At 40.9% G+C, this 22,566-nt stretch overlaps 1 protein-coding gene across 8 annotated transcripts in view; it reads left to right on the top strand.

Moving 5' to 3' along the window:
- Window positions 1–22,566, top strand: part of NEK10 (NIMA related kinase 10) — a 210,851-nt gene that overhangs the window by 102,492 nt on the left and 85,793 nt on the right. For all 8 annotated transcript variants that reach the window (XM_073223984.1, XM_073223983.1, XM_073223982.1 and 5 more), the window contains 2 exons: window positions 17,927–18,056; window positions 18,594–18,664. In XM_073223984.1, coding sequence (XP_073080085.1) covers window positions 17,927–18,056; window positions 18,594–18,664 — 201 coding nt within the window. The remainder of the gene's footprint in view (window positions 1–17,926; window positions 18,057–18,593; window positions 18,665–22,566) is intronic.

Genomic DNA, 22,566 nt, shown 5'->3' with positions numbered 1-22,566 from the left:
GTATCTCGCACCTAGTGATATATAATTTCAAGTTTCGTGCTCATGAATTAATGACAAATAATGTGTGCTTTGATGGAACCAAGTGTTTCTTAAGAACCCCTTTGGCAGCCAGGTCAACGGGACACAGCAGAGTGAGCTTGGCAAAGGACACAGGTCTTTGAAGGGCTAAGGTGTGGATTGGTGGCAGGAGCCGGTAGTTTCAACTTCAGACTTTCCATGGTGACCCTGTCCCCCCACTTCACTGAGCATGATGATACCCAAACTGAAGAAAATAATTTTACTCCCATGATCAGAGCATAAACTGAATAACAAACATCTTTTGCTAACTGTGTATGAATGGACTAGGAGGAAAAGCCCTGTTAATTGAAGTGCCCTGTGTTGCCAGTGACCAGGAGCTACCAGAAGAGAACATCCACCAGCTCTGCTTTTGTGCCTTCCCATCTCTCTGCACGTGTGTCCTGGTAAGGGCCTTGCTCTCAGGAGACCCCACTTCCCAGGTCCTAGGAAAGGCCAGGCCCCCATCCTGTCTGAATCCTCCGGGGCATCACGCCAGCCACTTTCCCAGCTCAGTGCCGCATCATGAACTTCTCTGCCTCCACGGACTCATCCCTACCAATTTACTGGCATACTGTCATTTTTCCCATCTTACAAGCAAACAGTTGCTTATTCCTCTCTTTCTCTTCCAGCTACTGGAAGCCACTCCCTCTTCTGTTCTTTCTAGCAAAACTTTCTGAAAGAGATGGTGTGACATACAGTGAGTGTTCAGTAATACTTGTTCAATGAATGAATGAATGAATGAATGAAAGCACTTAAGGGAGCAGGGCTTTTGTGATAATCCAAGTGTGGACTGATTTGGACCACTGTTAATGAGAATAAAAAGAAAGGGGATGTGGAGGCAGAAGGGGTGCATAAGAAACCTCCATACCTCCTCTCCATTTTGTTGTAAACCTGAAACTACTCTTTTTTTTAATGTATCATTGATATACAATCTCACGAAGGTTTGACATGAACAACATTGTGCTTTCAACATTCACCCAGATTATCAAGTCCTTACCCCCCATCCCCCACACTGCAGTCACTGTCTGTCAGTGTAGTAAGAAGTTATAGTCATTAATTGTCTTCTCTGTGCTGTACTGTCTTCCCTGTGACCCCCCTATATTGTGCGTGCTAATGTCCTTCTCCCTCCCTCACCACCCACCCTCCCCAACTCCTTCCCTTTGGTAACCTCTAGTCCCTTCTTGGAGTCTATGAGTCTGCTGCTGACCTGAAACTACTGTTAAAAAAAAGAAAGTCTTTTAAAAAGAGGGAAGTGGTATATACATTTTGAAGGAAAAATTTTAAATCCTTGGTGACTTATTTTTTATATCTGTAACATAGGAAAGGCAATAACCCATGATTCTAGGAGTCTATGTTTGATAATAAATTAATTGGCAGTATAGTGGATGGGTGTACTTGATAGAAGTGATTTTTTCTCTTGCTTCTAATATTTTAACTTCTAAGAATAAAAACCCTATCATCTTAATATTATAGATACTTGTTGACCAAGTAATGTTTTCTTGGAAGCTTTCTAACTAATGGTTGATGAATAATGCTGAATGCAAGTGGAATTTGCTTCTGTTCACTTTGAGTTTTATTTACTGTGTGACTGAGGGCTAGAAAGAGGTGACCAGGAGTTACAAGCAATTAGCCCACTTTACCTGGGGCATCCCAAAGTGTCCCTGTGACCCCAGCAGGAGCTGTTAGGTCAACTCACAAAATAGCCAGTGTTCACCCACAGTCCCTGAGCATCACCAACACCTGGACACAAGCTACACTTTGCAGTAATCCCCCTAATAGGTAGATTGTTCCCCAGCCCCCCTTTCTTTATCTTTCTTTTTTACTTGGAACTATATTTTATTTGGTTTGGGACAAGACCTCAAACAGATATAGAGAGCATATCTGTCACTTTCTGGCTTCCAGATGACCTTTGAATATTTGGGGGATTTTCCACTTTATGGATATCCTTTTCTTAAGCCAGTCAACTTCCTTGCAGCTGTAGCAAGTGGTTACCAAGTGGCTTACACACTGTCATTCAGGTAATTTCTGGAAGAGCTGGATTGCAAGTAAGAACTAGGAGAGAGCCTGTGCTGGGCAGAGCCCAGTTTGGAGGGAGGCCAGGCGTGATGGTGGAAGATGGTGGGTCTGTCACCCTGGTGTCTTGTCCAGTGTCAGTGGTGCAGGCTGTTCCGGGGATGTTGTTCCTCATTGTGCAGCCCCCAAGCCTGACTCTTGGGTCCTCCCAGAGACTCTGTAAACCTCCTAATGGTGTTTTAATAAGTGTTTTTCTGCATAAATGAGCTTCTGTGACACAAGGTGCAGTAGTGTGGCTTTTAATAAGCAGAGCTAAGGATTGAAGAAAAGAGAACATCAGGTGTACACACATTCTCTGTTCCCTCTTCTCCCATCAAAGTGGGAGAGGAATGCAAAAACAGTGATGGATATTCATATATTTATTATTAATAATAGTAAGTAACATTTTCTAGCACTATTTCAGGTATTGCCTCATAATACTTTTGGTGGTCCTGTGAGAAGACTGTCATTATCTCTACTTTTATATGAGAAAAAAATTACATTTAAACAATTTGCTGTTTTGTCCTGGGTTCCATAAAATGGGGAGCATAAATGCTAGCTCTTTACTGGGGATGGGAGGTGTCAGTCCCAGGGCATCGAGAGTATGGGAAATTGAGAAACAAGCAGGGGAAGGAAGGACAGCAAATACAGTGTGGTGTGTTACTAACTAAGACGGCCACAGCTTTAGTAGGAAACAGCTAGTGGCTTGGTCATATGGATGTCTCTGGATGGATCTTGAGAAACCTCTGTGCATCAGGAGAGTCCAGTGAGGTGAAGAAGGGGGAAGAATTCATCTCTTGTCTCTCACTGGCCGAAGTTTGTCCACAGGCCTTAACTTCTCCATATTTCTGGGTGTGTTACTCACCCCACTGGAAATGTGGGGACAGGGGTGTGTAGCCAGAGCCTCCCACAGAGCTGTTGGCTGGGGCCTGGGTGCAGAAGCTGCTGTAGCTCTCACCAAGGCTTCCAGGAGGGAGTCCGTGATGGAGGCCAGTCCTCAGCCTGCATGCCGGCAAGCTGTCAGTGTTAGGAAACAGGGCTCTACATTGAAGGAGCTGATGAGGGTCCAGGGGGCAGACGGGACAGTACAGGTGTGGGAACAGGAATGCTTGTAGATACATCCCTCCAGTCTCTGACTCCATCATCACATGGCATTTTCCCTATATGTCTATGTCTGCATCTGTGGTTTCTCTTCTTATGAGAACACTAGTCATGTTGTATTAGGCTCCACCCTAATTGAGTAGGACCTCATCCTAACTTGATCACCTCTGCAAAGACCCTATTTCCAAAAAAGGTCACATTCACTAGTACTGGAAATTAGAACTTCTGTATATCTTTTTGGGGACACCGTTCAACCCACAATAGCATCTATGTGATTAGGGAAGACATGGGGAAGGGTTTACGTGAAGGGAAAGTGATTAGTTTTGAGTATGTTGACTTCGAGTTGCTTTTGAGATCAGGGCAACCCAAATGTGTTTCAGGAGCTTCAGGAGAGAGTGGCCAGCTAGTGAGGAGACATGGAGTCACCAGCATCTGGGTGGGAATGGCTGTGAAACAAACAAGTGCTGAGCAAGACCTTGAGGAGCCACACATTTAAGGGAATTTCCCAGGGCCAACAGCTTCCCATACTGCAGGAAGACCAAGTGTTGATAACTGAGATTTTCATAGGGTGATCACATGACTCTGTGGCAAGGGCTGAAGAATGTCCCATGTGTTTGCAGATGGGTAATGATTACCAATAGTAGTTTCAGGGGAATGGTAAGGGCAGAGGTAAGACTACAGAGGGTGTGACAAGCAATGGCAGTTAAAACTATGGCAACAGCCAGTAGAGAAAACTGTGCTGTGGGAGAATGTGGGTGGAAGGGATGCTTAGAAACCAGGACAACTGAGGATGCTTGCATTCAGAGAGGAAGGAGCCATTGATGGAGAGAGAGGTTAAAAGGTGGTAGAGAGGGTGGAATCTGCAGACCAAGCAGGAACTCAGGACTCAGCCCCTACTTCAGACAGAGTGCTTCTGTTGTGTGATCTCTTCCATACTTCTTTTTTGCATGTTATTTAATATGAAGAGAAAGTTCTAGAAAATCTGGAAACTATTGAGTTAGATGTCCCAGCTCTACAAAAAATCTATTAATCATTAGCTATAGCTTCACAGAGTAATTTACAGTAATAGTTTGAATAAACCCATTCAGATAATCTTGGTTTATATTAGGTCATGTTTTCAAAAGGACTTTAATTGGCAGGAATAACTATTATAGCTGTAATTTATTTGCATTTCTGTTCCTGACTAACACTTATAGTTTGGATATGTCCAAATTTCATTTAAATTTTGGCTTGTGTTAAAAAAAGCATTTCTCCGCCCTGAACTATTAAAAATACCTGTGGAGATTTTACACCAAAATGAGATTTTAATACTGGTTCATTTTCAAAAGCTCTCTGCTTAAGTAAATGACTGGTAGTGATATGTTTTGGAAAATCACATTTATTATTTATTATTACTTATTTTTATAAAATAAATTCATGTTGGTTGGAAGAATTTGAAAAAATATATAAGTGTATCAAAAAAATGGGAATCAGATATAGTTATACCACCTAATGCTAACCATTATTTCAATACTTCTCATTCTTTTTTAATTATGGAATATTTCCTATATTAACAAATATCCATTTATGCACAGTAGATTTGAACATTTGTTATATTAAGAGAAAAAGTTTTAAAGAAATAATGTTATGGAATTAATTGGAAGCCTCTGCCTGTTCTGTTTCCTTTTCTTCCCCAGAAGTAACCACTATGCTGAAACTAGTATATATTTTAATTATATCTTTATGCATTTACAGTGTAGGTAACTGTTCATTAACAGCATGTAGAAGTGTTGCCAGCAGCTGAAAGCCCTGCCCCAGCCGAGGCCCCTTATAAGGTGGTGGGCTGAGTTCTTAACTGTAACCCCCTCTGGGACCTGTAACTGATTCCTTCCTTCTGTTAATGTGGTGTATTGCATTGATTGATTTTCATATTTTGAGCCTAGCTCATATTCCTGGGATAAATCCCACTTGGTCATGCTGTATAATCCTTTCTGCATGTTGCTAAATTCAGTCTGTATTTTCTTGAGGATTTTTGTGTCTGCATTCCTAGGAGATATTGGTCTAGAGTTTTCTTGTCATGCCTTTGGTTTTGGTGTCATGGTAATATTGGTCTCACTCGATGTGTCAAAGAGCATTCCTCTTCTATTTCTTGGTACAGTTTGTGAAGGATTGGTATTAGTTCTTCTTTAAACATTTGGTAGAATTTACCAGTGGGGTCATCTGGTCGGGGATTTTCCTCGTGGGAAGTTTTTAAATTACTAACTCAGTCTTCTGTTAGTATACTATCCAAATTTTGTTTTTTCTGCAGTCAGTCTTGGCAGTTTGGGTATTTCTAGTAATTTGACCATTTCATCTAGGTCATCTAATTTGGTAACATACAATTGTTCGGAGTATTCCCTTAAAAGCATTTATGCTTCTGTAAAGTCTCTTTCATTCCTGAATTTAATGATTTGAGTCTTCTCTCTCTCCCTTTTTTTGGTCAGTCAGGTTAAGGTTGTCAGTTTTGTTGATTTTCAGAAGAACCATTTTTTGTTTTCATTGCTTTTCTCTGTTGTCTTTCTATTATTTCCACACTAATCTTTATTGTTTCCTTCATTCTGCTTGCTTTGGGTTTAGTTTGCTCTTCTTTTTTCTTGTTTCTGAAGGTAATGGGTTAGGTAATATATTTAAGATCTTTCTTCTTTAATAAGAAAGGCACTTATAGCTACAAATTCCCTTGTAAGGATTGCTTTAGGGATGCCCCAAAAGTTTTTCTATGTTGTGTTTTCGTTACTATTCATCTCAGTGTTTTCTAGTCCGTCAGTTTCTTCTTTGATCCATTGATTATTTAGGAGTATTTTATTTAATTTTCAGGGATTTGTGGCTTCTCCAAATTTCCTTCTATTAATGAGGTCTAATTTCACTCCAGTGTGGCTGAAAAACATACTTGGTATTATTTCAATCCTTTTATATTTATTGATTTCATTAGTTTGTATATATATCATTCTTATTGTTTTTATTTCCTAAATCCTTTGATTTAAAACTTAACTCTTGCTTATAAGTAATTTATAAAGTGGTTTTTGACATTTCAAATTTCTTGTTTTTTTCTTGGTTCAAAGTTCATTTTCAATTTGATCTCATATGTCATTGAATATAACTTATGCAATTACAGTTTTTCAGAATAACTTAAATTGTTTGTGCTCTGATGATTCAGATAACCACTCACCCCCAAATTATTGGATTCATACAACAATAATTATTTGCTTAAATTCTGCAAATTGGACAGGGCTTTTTGAGGCAGCTTATCACTCTCCATGCAGCACCAGCTGGGCAGCTCAACCAGGGCAGGAGTAACTCTTCCAAGCCTGGTTGTTGGTACCAGCTCTTTGCTGGGGCCAATAGGCTGGATCCTTGCTTTACTTCATTATATTCTCTTTACATGGCTAGGAAGCATTGCCAGTGTTTCCTACATTATGGTGGCTGAGATCTGAGAGGGAGTAGTCTAAGAGTTAAGAGTTCCAAAAATAGAGCCTCCATGTATAAGCATTTACCAAGCATCTGCTAGTATCACACTTGCTAATGTCTCATTGACTAAAGCCAGTCACACAGCCAAGCCCAAAAATAATGTATGAAGGGACATACAAGGGCATGCATACCATTAATAATGCTTTCTTGGCGAATCACCGAAGTCTACATCTGCTACACGTAGTAAATGTCATGCAAGTTTTTTAGACTCTTTAAAGAGAATGTCTATTGTCTTAGGTCACAGAGCTCAAAACGTGTTTATCTCACTATATTTATTGACAAATTATTCAGATATTTTATATTCTTATGTATGTCAATGATGAATTGGTGTGTAAAAATCTCCCACTGCTATTATGTGTGACTTTTACAAATTTTGTGGGTTTTTGGTCCATTCAGCCTTCTGTAACAGAACCCTATAGATTGGTTGGTTATAAACAACAGAAATTTATTTTTCACCATTCTAGAGGCTGGGAAATCTAAGATCAAGATGCAGAAAGAATTGGTGTCTGGTGAGACCTGCTTCCTGGTTCCTAGATATCTGTCTTCTCACTGTGTCCTCAGAGGTTGGAAAGGGCAAGAGAGCTTTCTGGCATTTCTTTTGAAAGGGCACTAATGTCATTCATGAGGGCTGTGCCTTCATGACCTAATCATCTCCCAAAAGGCCCCACCTCTTATAACACTGTCCCATTGGAGGCTAGGATCTCAACATGAATTTTGAGGGTACACATTCAGTCCATAATAGTGGTGTTTATTATTTTTCTACTTTATTTTAATATAATTTAGTGCAAACATATTATGGTTCATGAATCCTAATCTTCACTTGTACTTCTCATAATTGACAAGTGGCTACCATTGTACTAAATATTTGTTTTTTTGTCCCAAATGTTTCCTGAGTGTTGTTAATTATCACTTTTGTTTTAGCCCTCAGTCACTTCCATTATTCCTTGTTATTTTATTAGTTTGTAATGATTGATCTTATCTGGAATTGTCTTTTTATTGACTACTAAGGACCCTCCTCTTGAGCATGACCTGTTTCTTTTCTTTCTCAATGAACCTATTTGCAAAGCTTATTGATTATGCTTTTCATGAATTTGAGCAAGGAGAAGAAGAATTCTAAGAGATCTATTTATCAATTTAAAACCACTGAATCTTTCAGTGTTTGTCCAGGAAATTAAGATACAATCTCTAAATGTGGTAAACAGAGCTATTTTATTCTTCCTGTTTCTCATTTGCCCTTTCTCCCCTTTGAACTCCCAACATTTGAGGAGGAATAGAAATTATTTGAGTAAATTTGGCATTCTATACCTGATATTTTAAAAATGTGTTGCATTTGGCAATCTTTATAACACACCAGACAGGTCATTTACCTGTCTGGCAAAAGGTCATTGTATTGGAAAACAAAGTAAAACACAAAGAAGACAGCTGATTTCCCACAGTGTCAAGGTGTCATTCCATTTGGCCAAACCAGGTTCATTGCTAAATTGATTTCTTCTCTCCATAAGGAGCTGACATCCCATGGACTGCACTGCTAACAGCGAATTCCTAAATGGAATGTAACCAATTTAGTACTGAATAAAATGCTTTATTTCTTTCTGTTTTGAAAATCTGTAGTTACTGTGCTTAAAGAGAGAGGAAAAAAGGATTATTTTTATAAACATTCAGATTGTTACAATTAGTTTCAGTGGCGTTAGGAGTTGAGAATATGGAAATTTTTAAGGATAATGCTTCTATAAAAAGTGAAAGCTGCCTGCCATGCATCTCAGTGGCTTAAATAAGAGAAAAGCTGCAATAGGCCACTTAGCTCCTTGCCTGCAGAAGGAGAGAAATTAGCAATTTAATGTGGGAGAAATGGTAGTAAAAATGGACCCTCATTCCTTCACTTTTACCCAGAAATCTAGGAATCATACATTGGACAATTGCTTTCTTTTTAAACCTTAATTTTTAGTTAGGTTGGTCAAGACAGTCACCAATTACTGCAAACCAGGGTGTCAGAAAAACAAAATGCCAACCCAAACAGTCTGTCTTGACAGAGTTGCGGCTGGCAAGGGGCAGTCCTAGTCAAATGACACTTAAAATTTCTCCCCCCTTGCTCTCTGAGGTCTCATCCTCCTTTATTCCACTACCTGTTTTCATTTCACATTCCAATTTTAGGAGAATTACTATAAAGATGTTTCACATGCGGCCTTGGACTCTGTCCTTTCGCTCACCAGCAGCCGGCCTATCAAACACACTCTAGCCAGCGGGTCCTCATGGAGTACCCCTCCCTCTCCAGTTCCTCCTAATTAACCTCCCAGGAATATCTATAGGGTTTAACAAAAGAAGAGGCCATTAATTGTGAAATGCAGACACTGGTCTCAGGGAGGACATGCTGGGGGACGGAAGCTTCTTCTCCCTCCTCAAATCACACCGCATCCTAGTTTTTATTGATAGCTTTCTTGGTTGGGGTCGGGCAAACGGCTGACTTCTCAGGAGTAGGGAGGCAGTGGCATCAATCACCAGCAAGCTGCCAAAAGCGATGGCCAAAGGGTTTTCATAGATCAGAGTTACAGAACTTCCATAACTCTGCTTATGGAAGAGGAAAGAGGAATGCATTTCTTTTCTTTTTCAGCCACTCAAGATTGTAGATACAGAATCTACTTGCCCAGCATTTTATGAGGAAATACAGTGGGTTTTCAGTCTAAGACATCTGTGATTAAAAAGGACGGATTCCTAAAAGTGACTTGGAAATATGCACTAGCTATCTTTTAGAATGAAACTTCTTTATTTTGATTAAAGGTCTTGAACAAAAATCAGGTTTTAATAGTATACCAAAACAATAATTATCAAATATTGTTTATATGCTCACAAATTTGTTTTTGAGTAGAGAGTGATCTAATTTTAAATGTAATGTTGACTTTATCCTTGATGTTTAGGTCATACTGAAAAATAAACTTAAATCTTTGTTTTAAAACTGTATATATCAGTCATTAAAATTGTTTTAAACTTTAATTGGTGGATGCAACATTCTGTAACAGAAATAGATCTTACATCTCTCTCATACAGAGGTGAGAAAATCGAAACCCTCCAAAGGTCAAATAGCTGCCTGATGACACAGAAGTTACATGATAACTCATGAGATATATTTTTTCTTTTAAATAACGAATATATTTTCTTCACAGCACTTAAAAAACCTTTATTTATTTACTTGTATGTTAGTTGTCTCTCTTAGTAGAATTTAAACTCCATGAGGCCAGGGATTTTTTGGTATGTTTTCTTCACTGCTGTGTCCCCAACACCTGCAACAGTGACTGGCGCATAGTAGGTGCTCAATGCATGTTTGTTGACTAAATGAAAGTATGACTAGGGAACAATATAAGTTGTAGTGCTCTTAGATTTTGGTGTCTGCAGGCTTGGTAAGAAAGTTTTACCCACTCGGTAGAACTTGATCTGTGTGTTGAAGGAAGGTAGTGCTGGGGGCTGACAGGAGTGGGCACACCAGAGGAGGGTTGCTGCAGCTGGGAGCGAAGAGCCGGAGGGAGGCTGGCATGGGAGGGGGAGGTGAGAATAGGCATCCACTAGTGTTTTGAGATCATACTTTTCCCAAACTGCACCTGCTGTAAAAGATTGCCTGGCAGCACTGTTGTCTCTCCCAACATTTTTCGCTGGTGGTAAAAGCCCTTGGGCCCATTGACTTGGCCTTCGATGGGCCAAAGGTCACGTATTTGTTTGGTCTTCCACTCCCACCTCCTCAGGATTCAGGAGTATGAAGTGAAGTCCCATCTGCAGTACCATGTGGATAGTGCTCCTGTTTTTTTCAAACCTACTTATCATCACAATCCCCAGGAAGGGTGGCAGATTTCCCTAATAATAATAATAATGCCACTTTGCGTTCGCATAGCACTTAGTATTTTTCATGACACTTGTGCGTATATTAATCTCATGAACAGATTCTAAATAAATTTCAGTGTCATGTAAAATGGTTGGAAGTCAATTGTGCCATCTGGGCCACGTCCACTGATCCCAGTCAGGAGGTGAAAACTCAGTCTAACTTGACTCTTCATTTCCAGTTAAAACAGTACGTCAGTCAAGGCAGATCAGCAGCCACAGTGGAGTTCACAGTCCTGGTTTGTGTCAGATGGGGTCAGTCCATTCTTTCAACTGTGATGAGTTTTATATATATTATATATAAAATACTTCCCTAGCTTAAAAAGGAATTGCACAAATCAATGAAATAACAGGTCAGCTTTGGTCTTAAGAGTCATCTACCATTTATTCATGGAAAGTATATCATGACTCTTCCAGTTAGAGTGCCTTTGCCATGAAAATTTATGAAATGTTACTTAGGGGTCTGATCATACCTTTGTCTAAACCCAACCCATAAGAGGCAGTGACCAAATGGGAAGGTTTGGCTGCTAGAAACAAAGAATTGCCCTCTTCAACCTGTGGAACTAACGAGGCTGTTCTGATGGATCAGGGCCCTGTTTATGATTTAACTAAAATATTTATGGATAAGATAGGCTCATTGCTATAAAAACTGGACCTGGACTTAACATTTCATATAGTCATATGTGTTTTGTACCTTAAGATACTGCTTATATTTAAAAGAAATTTCTAGTTATTGACTGCATCGGTGCAGACATGATAATACATGTCTTCATGCAACGTGAAAGAAATGTGTTTTTAGAGAATTATCCCAAATGCCCTGTATAAATACACTGCTGTTATTATTTTTCTAAGGTAAGTGCAGGAAACCATATTTAATGTCTAAATAGCTTTGTATGTGCCTTCCTATGAGAAAAGGATCATTTGATCACTAATGCAGGAGTGCACACAGATAGCATAGCAGTGAGGATTGTCAGATAAAATATGGGATACCCAGTGAAATTTGAATTTCATATAAACAATAGAGTTTTCAGTTTGTGCTCCAAATATTATATTTTTTAAAGTATAAATATGTCCCAAATGTTGCATTTTTTTAGTGATGCAAATTTAACTGGGTGTCCTGTATGTTTACTGGCTAAAGCTTCCAGCACTACATGCAACCCAAGGGCAGGCAGGCCCTACAGTCTGTGATAAGGGTGTGGCCAGTTTCCTTCAGTGGCATAGTATATTATTCCATGGCTCTTGAATATGTCATCTAATTCTTTTTTCTCTCTGAAAGACTTTTTGTTTAGAACAATCTTAGAGCTGTTTTAGAATCAAATCTTCTGAATTGTCTGCTTAATGGGAGCAGGCATCTGTAAGCTGAGAAAATTTCTGGAATGCCAGCTATAGGGACCTTGAGGATAAGGCTTTAAGAGACTGTTAACATCTAGAATGAGGCTACCCACTGGGTATCTCCAATTGTGGCTGTCATAGGCACAAATCAAGATATTCCAAATTGATCTAGTGTCCTTCCTCACACCTGCTCCCCCTGTATCTATGTTAATGATGCTGATACCAACTCCATCACTCAAGCCAGATACTTGGGAACCTAGAAGATGAGGGAGCTTCCCCTTCCCACTTCTCCTTCTCTTGTCCAGTTAGTCCAGTGGAATTCTTATCCCCATGATGTTAGTTGAGGGTAACCCTGCCTTTCTGTCTCTCCAGCTCAATCCCCTTTCCCCTCCATAGTGGAGAACACTGCTGGGCTGATCAGAATGCTCTTCTGTGGCTCTAGTGGGACTAGACCATATTCTATCAATGCCTTTAGGTACTTGTACTAAGTAGGGCCTCATAGAAAAAGATCACAACATAGATGGATCTTGCAACTGCATTCACCATTCTGCCTAGAGTCCTTTTCACTAAGCTCTGCCCATCTCATAGAATATCTGAATATTGTATTGCTCACTCTCTCCTGAAAATGCACCAAGCCACTTATTACCACTGTGTTCTCGCATTAATTCTCATGAACTCCCATCCCACCTTAGTGATTGTCTTTGAGCCCTTTTCCAGAAACATTTTATCCAATTTCAGCAACCGTAAACATTTGCCAACATGCACACACACCCCACATGTCTGTGTGCACACATGTGTTTCATCCATCTCATACTGCTAAGTGCTCTACATTTAATCATGCCAATAACCAGTGTCACCTGCTTTTCATCCTCAATGAACTGTAGTTATGGGCATATAGATTTAATCATGTCACTCGAGGTCAGATGTTTATTTTCATGAATTCACACAGACTTTTGCCTCCTTGATTGAACAAATAGTGGATCTTGTGTTCTTAGGCAGAAGGTTTGTATTCTTTTAAAATTTATTTTTGTTGCTTTTCCAATTAACAACAATAAGTTAGTTCTCTTTCTCCTTTTTTAAAAAGACAGTCTAGGGAGATGAGATTTTGATAGCCAGAACCTGGGAACTAAATGTACTTTTTAATAGACTCAGAATTAATACATTGCAGTGGGATGTAAAAATCCCTTTTCTATCTTTACCCAGTGAAGCAGATATTATTGGGTGAATTATTTCAATAAAACATACTTGTTTCCAAACATCTAGCCTTCACTGTGTCTCACATTTCTCAAGATTCTTTTATTAATATTTTCTAACATTTATTAGGGAAAATTTTCTTTTATGATATCTCCAAACACTACTTCTAAGATGCTACATCATTATGTTGCCAATGAGATTACTTTTTCAATGATAGTTTTTCAAAATTTCAATTTCTTCTGCAATTTCACATACCCTTTGACAAATGAATCTATCTAGTTCTAGTATTGCTTTCTGCTCCTTAGTAGTGTACATAAGCTCATCTTTATGAACTCACTGCTGTCAAATATTTTAATTTTATCTTCTGGAGAAAGTACTAGCATTTGGAAGGTCAGGTTTAACTGTGGCTCACCAGTGTAATAATGGCAGACACGCCAGGAATTAGGGATAAATCTGAAGTGGCAGTTGCTGTGGAAAACTTGGATCTTGATATCAGAAAGAATCAGTGAGTTGCTCAGTAGCCAGCCCTGAGTCTTTCAGATTAAGAAAAAACTCACCTGCGTGGACATACAGGCACACGGATATTTAAAAGCCATAGGATTGTTTGAAGTGCCAATGGCAGCAGAAGTGGAGGTAGAAACATGAAAAGAAATGTTTGCCTCAGGAGGTAATGGGCGGGCAAAGACCATCGCGGGTCCCACCAGGAGTTGTGAAGAAAACCAGGCCAGGTTGTGTCCCAGGAGCTGACTGTCTCCTTGCTGCGGGGACGAGGGGCTGGGTCTGTAGAGAGGACCCCGCCCGTTTGCTGCTCCTCAGACAGCTCTTGAAATTCGATAAAATGTGAGGGTTGTAGACATCGGGTAGATTCTCAACGCTAATTTATAAAATAGGCAAATCGTTCACAGAGTCTAGCTCTTCAACCAAAAATCAGTGATTTGTGACAGATCCTGTGGCAGGAAGAGGCACCCTGTGTAGCCCTTTGGGGCAGTGGGGTGAAGAGTAAATCTGACGGTTGTCTGCATCTGGTTTTAATGGAAGTCTTGGGTATGAATGAAATTATCCAAGGAGACAGTGAAGAGTGAGAAGAAAAGCACCATTTAACATGTAGATGAAAGAAAGTAGTTCCATAATGTGGGAACCACCCTTTCTAGTTTTATAACCTAATCTGCCCTCCTCGTCGACTCCCAGACACCTTTACTCCAATCCAGGTTTTCCATTTCCTATAGTATTGTTCACCCACTAAAAATTCTATGTGATTTATTTTTTAATTGATTTGTTGTATTGTGTTTTATAGTTTCCCTGCCCCTGTCCCTTACTGGAAAGTAAGCTTCACAGGGGCAGGTGTTTTGTTTGTTGATATATTCCAAGCAGGTCAAACAGTGTCTGAACTTTGGGGGTGCATAGTAAATATTTACTGAATATATGAATAAAACAACAATATCTCAAGAATGAAGTTTCAGTTAATGGTGCCCAAAAAGTGCAGGGAAGTCACCTAAAGCAAGTGAGGCAGTTGTGATCCATGGGTGTTCTAAGGAGGAGACATCCTAGTGGTGTGACAGGCACAGAAGCTGGTCTGCACTTGGGTTGAATGGTGGATAGATGGAGAAGGCCAACAAAGTTACTCTTTTAAAAGACTTTGCCTTGAAAGAAACAAAAGTGTGGTATTTATAGGCAGACTTATAGTCAAGGGAGGGTTTTTACATTATTTGTGGTTGTGAATGGGTGAGACTCACAGGGCAATGGTGGAATGTGATTTGGTTGCTAGAAGTGGTGAAGACACCAGCTTTGCATTATGGGAAGGTAATTTTCGTGGCTGTGGGGAGCATGGCCTGAGACAGGAGAGACTGGGCTCAAGGGAACCAGGAGCTAGTGCTTTCAGAGAGCATGAGAGCCCTGTTAACCCTCACACTGCCTAGATTTCTTTTCTGCTGCCTGTAAGTGCCCACCATTCCTTACCCTCCACCCAGCTCTTCCACTGCCACCCCCTGGAACTCCCCCTGAGATCAGCAATCTCTCCCTAATCTCTTCTCTAAGACTTTACCTGGCTTTGCGTGAAACCTGGCTGCCCCCTAAGGTCCTGCCCTCTCAAGCTGAGGCTGGGTATTCCTCTCAGCCCCACTCACCCCAGGCCCTGGAGGGGTTTCATTTTCTCCCTTCCTGCCACACCTTTGACCTCTCCTTCTTGGCTGGATTCTTTACAGGGATGGACATTCATATCTGGCAGAACCACTGTCTTGAAAGCAAACTCAAGTCCCCCACTTAGCCCTCCCCAGCTTCTTCCTGTCCCTGTGCTTCTTCACAGCCACGGCTCTCAAGGAGAAGGCTCCCTATTTATTTTCCCACAGTTCTGAAGGCTGGAAGTCCAGGATCAAGATGTTGGTCCGGTGGTTTTCTCTAAAGCTGCTCTCCGCTTGCAGATGCCAAGTCTCCATCCTGTTGCTGCCTTTTTACATGGTCGTTGTTCTGTGTATGTACATCCTGGTGTATCTTCCTCGTCTTATAAGGACACCAATCATATTGGAGTAGGACCCACCCTAATAGCATCATCTTAAGTTAATCATCTCGTGTAGACCTTACCTTTAAATATGGTTACTTTGTGAGGTACTGGGGACTGGACTTCAACATAAGAATTTTGGGGGACAAAATTCAGGACTATAGCAGAATGTTTATTGTGGCTTCTCTAAGAGAAGACTCTGTTTTCTGTTTGTCACTACTTTGAGCTGTAATTATAATATTCTTACCTTACAGGATATTTGAAGTTTGATCCCAGAAGCAAAGTGATAGCTGGCAACAGTGTTGTTTGTCTTTCATTTCTCATTCTTTTCCACAGAAGTGATTCTCAGCCTTTTTCAGAGGCCCATGGACACTTTTAAGAATCTAATGAAAGCTATTATCAGTTAACTTCGACAAACTACCTCAAAACTTAGTGGCTTAATACACCTACCAGCACCGCCACTGCCCCTTTTCTGCTCAGCGCACTGTGTCCTGTCAGTTTGGGCTGGTCCCAGCGGGGACTGCGGATCAGAGTGGTGGCTGGGCTCACCTATGCATGGTGGCTGCTTGGTTTTCAATGGCTTAGCTCACAGGTCTGGGGTTGGCAGGCTGTGGGTAGGGTTGGTGAAGCAATTAGTCCACGTGTTGCTCACCATCCAGCAGGAAAGTGTGGACTCAGTTACCTGGTTGTGCTCATAAACTTCTGAAGAGCAGGGAGAGAGAACAAAACCCAGTGAGTAAGTACTTTTCGAGTCTCTCCTCACAGTCACTTTTGCTGATGTCGTCTTGGCTAAAACAAGACCCATGTCAACCCCGGGTTCCAGGGGTAGAGAAATAGACTCCATGTCTTGACGGGAGGACCCGCAAAGCCACAGTGCACAGGGGTGTGCCTGAGGAAGCAAGAAGAGTTTGTGTGCTAGTGAGGAGGAGGAGGGGGTGGAATGATGAGAAAAAGGAACCGTATTCTATTCTTACTATTGTTTTCCCCCACAGTGAGCAATTATCTTTTGAGAAAAAAAATGAAGGCTGTCCTCTCAGGAAGTCCAGATGCTGGCTGTTGAGAGTGAAAGCTCCCAGGGAACAGGAAATGGGGAAGGACCCTGAGGGGAAACGGTGGGACACTCAGCATCTGACCCTTGAGCTTTTGAAAGTATGAAACACATCTTCTCACCAATGAGAAATTTGTCTGTGGGGAGCCAAGGACATTTTTTCTGTTGAGGACATTATTTCTTGTTAAGGCATTTTAACTGTGAGCAGATGACCAGGCGATAGCAGAGGATGCTTTTTATATATAACACAGAACTGAATTATCAAACTACTTAGTTTGGGGTATGTAGGTATTGAGTGCCTTTGGCTCTTTGCTGAATTTCATTCTACAAATGGTAGAGGAAACTTCTATTAGTCCAAAATATCCAAGTGAACTACACTCCTCTCCACAAAGAAAATATCAAACATATATACCCAAACAGCTTTATTTCATTTAAAGGCTGACAGCTTCCTTGACCAGATTGGAAACGCAATTTCAGAAGAGATGAACTCAACAGATGTTCTTATTTCCTGCAACATATTTAAATATGGTCTTCTCCCATGAAAGGGAGGGAGTTGTATTCATCAGTTTTTCCCATAATAATGCTCCATAACAAATCACTACAAAATATCTAGCATTCCACAATAAGCATTATTTTCAGACTTGCAGGTCTGTGGGTCTTCTGGGCTGGTTCTCCTTCAGGCTGCAGGCTTGTGCATTGTACGGAGCAAATCTGTTCTGCATGTCTTATGCTGGGACCAGGCTGGTGGGACAGCATCTACTGGGCTGTGTTCTTCTCTTAGTAATGGACAGAAGCTCCTAGGAGGGACAAACGGAGGCACTCAATACCTGTTAAGACTAAGACTGTGGCCTGGTGCACTGTTGCTCACACATCCCACTGGTCATAGCAAGATAGACAATCAAAACCAAAGACAGGAGCCAGCAATGACCACTGCCTACCAGGAGGCCACAGAAAGGGTGGAATGAACAAAATCTCCAAAATAGTAAAGAGCTGGGGCCTACAATTCCATCTACCACAGAGGGGTTATTGTTTCTAGAAATAAAAACTTATTTGGACACTTACAGGTGATGCTTATGTAGCTCATTGATACTTGGTGCTAAACTGGTGTTGCTCAACTGTGCTTCTTGATTGATCTGTGTCTGGGAGAATTCAAAGATACTTTTTCATATGTTTACTTGAAAAGTGATGAAAAGTTCCAAACATTTTTTTCTCATATATTCAGCTGTATCTTGGAAATTGGACTTCTTTCTGTGCCATCTTCTCCCTTCTCCAGCATCTATTAACATCTTATTCTCATGCAGCCCCGAGGTACTGAAGAGTGAGCCGTATGGGGAGAAGGCTGACGTCTGGGCAGCAGGCTGCATCCTTTACCAGATGGCGACTCTGCACCCCCCCTTCTACAGCACCAACATGCTTTCCCTTGCTACAAAAGTAAGCAATGTTGGCAGACAAAATGGCCTCGTGTTGCTGAAACACCATTCCTCTTCTTCTTAACTAGAACCTTTGTGATTGTTTATGAAATTGTCAATTAGAAGCAGGCATTGCTTTATTCCACATGATCCAGTTCATTTATTTTTTCCCCTTCCTTCTAAATATACATTATGTATTGTGACACATTTTCCCCCATAACTGTGTTTGTTTAGCATAGAAATTTATAAAAATAAATATACCAACTAACTTTGTTTTGGACTACCCACAAGTCGAGCATATTATACTATCCTACACATGATTTATTACAAATCTGAGGTTTACTTTTACTCAGGTTGAAGAAGACTATTCCATGCTCAAGAACTTGGTGTTTGATTGGCGTTAACTTTTACTTTGTTGGGGTGCTTTTATTTCTGATTAAAATAGGTGCACAAAGTTCTGATGCATATTGAGTGACTCTCATGTTGCAGCAAAGTGTTATCACTCAAAGATCTCAGTGGTCGCTTTCCTCCCATCACTCTAGTCTGCTTTTTTTTGCAGATAGTGGAGGCGGTATATGACCCAGTGCCAGAAGGTGTCTACTCTGAAAAAGTGACCGATACCATCAGCAGGTAATTAGTCTCACAGCTTCAAACCTATAGAGATTATCAAGAAATGTCTCATTTCTCTATCAACTCTCTATGTAAATATTCATGAACAAGAGGCTCCCAAATAATCCAGATCTAGAAGAATGTTTGTGCATCATCAGTAATACTGACCTAAGTCACTGAGTGTCCAGGAGGAAGTAGTATGTTCCCTTGAAATGTTGTGCAACCATGAGAATGATTACTCAGAAGGCTTTGTATCAACCAGTAAAATGAGCATGAGAAGAGGCTAAGTAAGACAAACAGGATGTAAGGCTGTTTATAACTATGACAAAAAATGGAAAAATATGGATGGATGTGGAAAAAGGCTGGACAAACACTTAGGAAACTGAAAAAGGCCATGTTAGATAATATTGCAAGCATTTTCTCATTTCTATTTTTAAATTGGTCATGTTATGTTATATAATAATATGTCAGAGTCAGACAGAAAGGCATGACCCCACTATCAATACGTTAGCAGCTCAACAAAAGCCATTATCCTGTTGCAGTCACAACGTTCTCCCCTCTGTGACAGCTGTGTCCCTTGGACCCATCCCTGCCCTTCCCCCTTTCCCTCTGCTCCCTCTGCTCCAGCCCCGGGGAACTGCCTGCTAGGTCCTGGAACTGTTTCCCCTCTGATGCACGCATGGCACAGGACCTCACTCCTTTGGGTCTCTGCTGAGATGTCCTGCTGTCAGGGAGCCCACCCTGAGGCCCCCACAGACACTTGGCCCTATCTTGGCCCCACACCTGCCTTTTAAAGCTTACTGCTCCCATCCCCTTAACATGTTACACATGTGCATGCAGACTTGTTTTTTATTGCCTGTCTCTTCCCAACCAGAATGAAAACTCCACAAGGGCAGGGGCCTTGGCAATAGAGTCCGTAGCTATTTGGTGCCCAGAGCAATGCCTGGTACAAAACAGACTCTTAACAAATCCTGGTTGTATGAGTAAATGACTCGTTTATCTGGCTGCTCATTATTACGGGACCATCTTATGCAGTTGAGTTGATTCAAGATCACTTCTCTGCCCATTGAGCTGAGTCAAGTCTTTATTATTGGCACAGAAATCTTGGAGTCAGGTAGAATCTTTATCCATCCCCCTGCCCCCTGCCCAGTTCCCTTAAAACTTGGTTCTGCATCTATCCTGGCACTTAGCACCACCTTGATGGAATATACCAGGTTTATTCCCAAGACTGTGCCCTTTGCTTTTGTGTTCTTCTGCCAACAGATAGTTTTGTATTAATAGTACTGCTCATGTGTTTTTAGGGTTGTATTATGAATCTCTCCTTGTTCTGCACAATGCTGCCCTGCAGTACTAAGAGCTTCAGGCCCAGCTGGGGCAGAGTTTTACTAACCGCAGACTCTGGACAAACAATTTGACCCTTCTTTCTGCATCTCTGTTTCCATATCCAGTAAAATGGGTATGGTAATAGTACCAACCTCATCAGGCTGGTGTGATGATTACACAAAGTAACAGATGCAAGTCACTTAGCAAAGAGCTTGGCAAATGGTAAATCTTGAGCAACATTGACAATGTTCATTGTTAATACTGAGGGAAACGAGCCAGGATTCCTTTCTAAATCATCTGACTTCTGCATATACTGGATCATGCTCTGTAGCTAATGAATCCAGACGAATGTATTTAAATTGCTCATTTCCCTGATTTGTTCCTTTTATCTGCTATTTGTTTTCTGTAAAGTGCCTTAAAAACTCAGAAAGTCTCCAGAGATGTCAAGACAAGAGTTCCAGGTTTACTCATCTAATCTCTCCTTTGTATAGGTAGTTGAGCCACAAAGATCAGGGGAGGGGTAGTATAGGGAAATAAGACATTATTCTGATTTTGTGGCATCTGGCAAACAGGACCATCATTTGCCTCTGACGGGCCCCCTGGGTACTTGGTATCCATGCCTCTTGAAACTCAGAGGTTAGTGGAGGAGTCAGATACCAACATTATCACCTAAAGGTTAAGAGCAGCAGCATGTTCTGGAATGGACTGGGTTCCAATCTGGGCTCTCACCCACTTTAACCTTTCCAAGCCCCCACTTTTCTCAGCTGTGAGGTATGGGCACTGATTGTAACTACTCGTGGATTTGTTTGAAGCCTTGATGGGATAGCACTTCTGAGGCTCTTAGCATAGGACCTGGCGTGTAGTGAGCCCTCAATAAAATCAGGTATTGTAATTAATAATAGTATTATTATTTATGAAATTAAGTACATAAAACAAATAATGATAAATTCGATGATGGATGGTAAGGGGACAGTGAGAGATGATGGAAGGACTTGCCCTAGTCTGAGGATTCAGGAAAAGTTCCAATTAAGAAAGGCCCTGTGGTCTGACATCTGAGCCATCACTAAATCTCAAATCATGAACTTAGTGGAGACAGCATTTAATAGACTAATGTCTGTGAAGGCTTTCCTGAGTATAGGGCTCGTTAGTTTGTGGAACAGAAATTGAAGATGTAGCATGTTAAGGGCGAGAACAGCCTGGGGGTGACCAGGGCCTGGGGAGGCTGCCTGGAGCCAGATCAGCTAGGTCTGCTAGGCCACATCGAGGGTTTGGAGGTTTTATCTTGAATTTTGGGCAATGTACTAAAAGTTTGTTAATAGGCTGAGATCGAGTGGAAAGTTCCTCAGCCAAGACCACTCTGGCTGCTCTACTGGGAGCAGAAGGAGGGAGTGGGAGTGTGAGGGAGAGGCAGGCCCTGCTGTCTGCAGGGTGATGGGGGCTCTGACCGCAGTGGTGGTGGGGCTGATGGAGGGAAGCAGGTTGTTTCTACCGTCGGTTGGAAGTTGAGTCAACAAGTTTTGGAATATAATCACATGAGGATTAAAAAATACTTCCGTTGATTGAGAACATGGAATGACTCTGAAAATAAGAAAACAATTAGGCTTATTTTGTGGAACTTCAGAAAATGGGGACATGAGCATGGTGGAGTGGAAGTTCTGGGGAGGCCAAGGTCAGCTCAACATTAGGAAGCAGGTGCAGGATTAGAGATCCCGTGGTGGGGCAGACTGCTGGATGGGCAGTGACTTGTCACCAGAATGTTTAAAAGGATGAAGGATCACTGTTAGGAGACTCCAGGTTAAATTTTTGATTGCACATCAACTCAAAATACTAAGATGCCATCATGACTAAGAACTGACAATTTAATTTTATAATTGACTATAAATTAAGATTGCAGCGTGCATTCTGTAACAGATGTTGTTTTCATTTAAAGTTACTCAGGACTCATTGTCTGTGTTCATATCACAAAGTTTTAGGAAAATTTGACATAAAACCAAAATCAGTCATGAGTTGTATGCAATTACATATTTAATTTGCTTTGGATTTCTAGTCTTTACAAATTAAATTCCAAAAGAATTAGGGAATAAATTCAATTTCCTATTTTCTCAGTTCCTGTTTTCTTCAGGAAATTGATGCACAGGGTAAAAAAACATAAACGTGTTCTTACTGATCATTTATGACTCAGCAAATCAGGCTCAGGTCCAATCACTTCTAATGTAATAGAGCCTTTGAAATACAAGGCTGGGATGGGAAAGTTCACTAGACTCATTCTAAATCTTAAAGTAGGTGTTGTTTGCAAGCATATATATCTTCTTCTGCTTTACTCTCTTCTCATTTTTGCTTTCCACATCTTGTCAGGTAGGGCTCACAGCGTTTGCATTTCTAATATGCAGAACGTTTTCCTTTTCCCTGTTTGTTCATGTGGTGGACAAGCGCATTTTGTGATTGGAATGAATAACTTAGCAACCAAGAAGAGTTCGGAGCAGAAAATAAATACATTTTGTTGCTCTGCCCAGTACCAGCATTACTATTTTTACCTTCCAGTACATTGTTAAGAGAGTATTGTCTGTTTACTTTTTAAAAAGGAGGAATATTTCCTTTTA

The sequence above is a fragment of the Manis javanica genome, chromosome 15 (genome assembly GCF_040802235.1).
Source record: "Manis javanica isolate MJ-LG chromosome 15, MJ_LKY, whole genome shotgun sequence".
Lineage (NCBI taxonomy): Eukaryota > Metazoa > Chordata > Mammalia > Pholidota > Manidae > Manis > Manis javanica.
The sequence above is the reverse complement of the archived record's forward strand: the minus strand, read 5'-3'. Positions and strand labels throughout refer to the sequence as shown.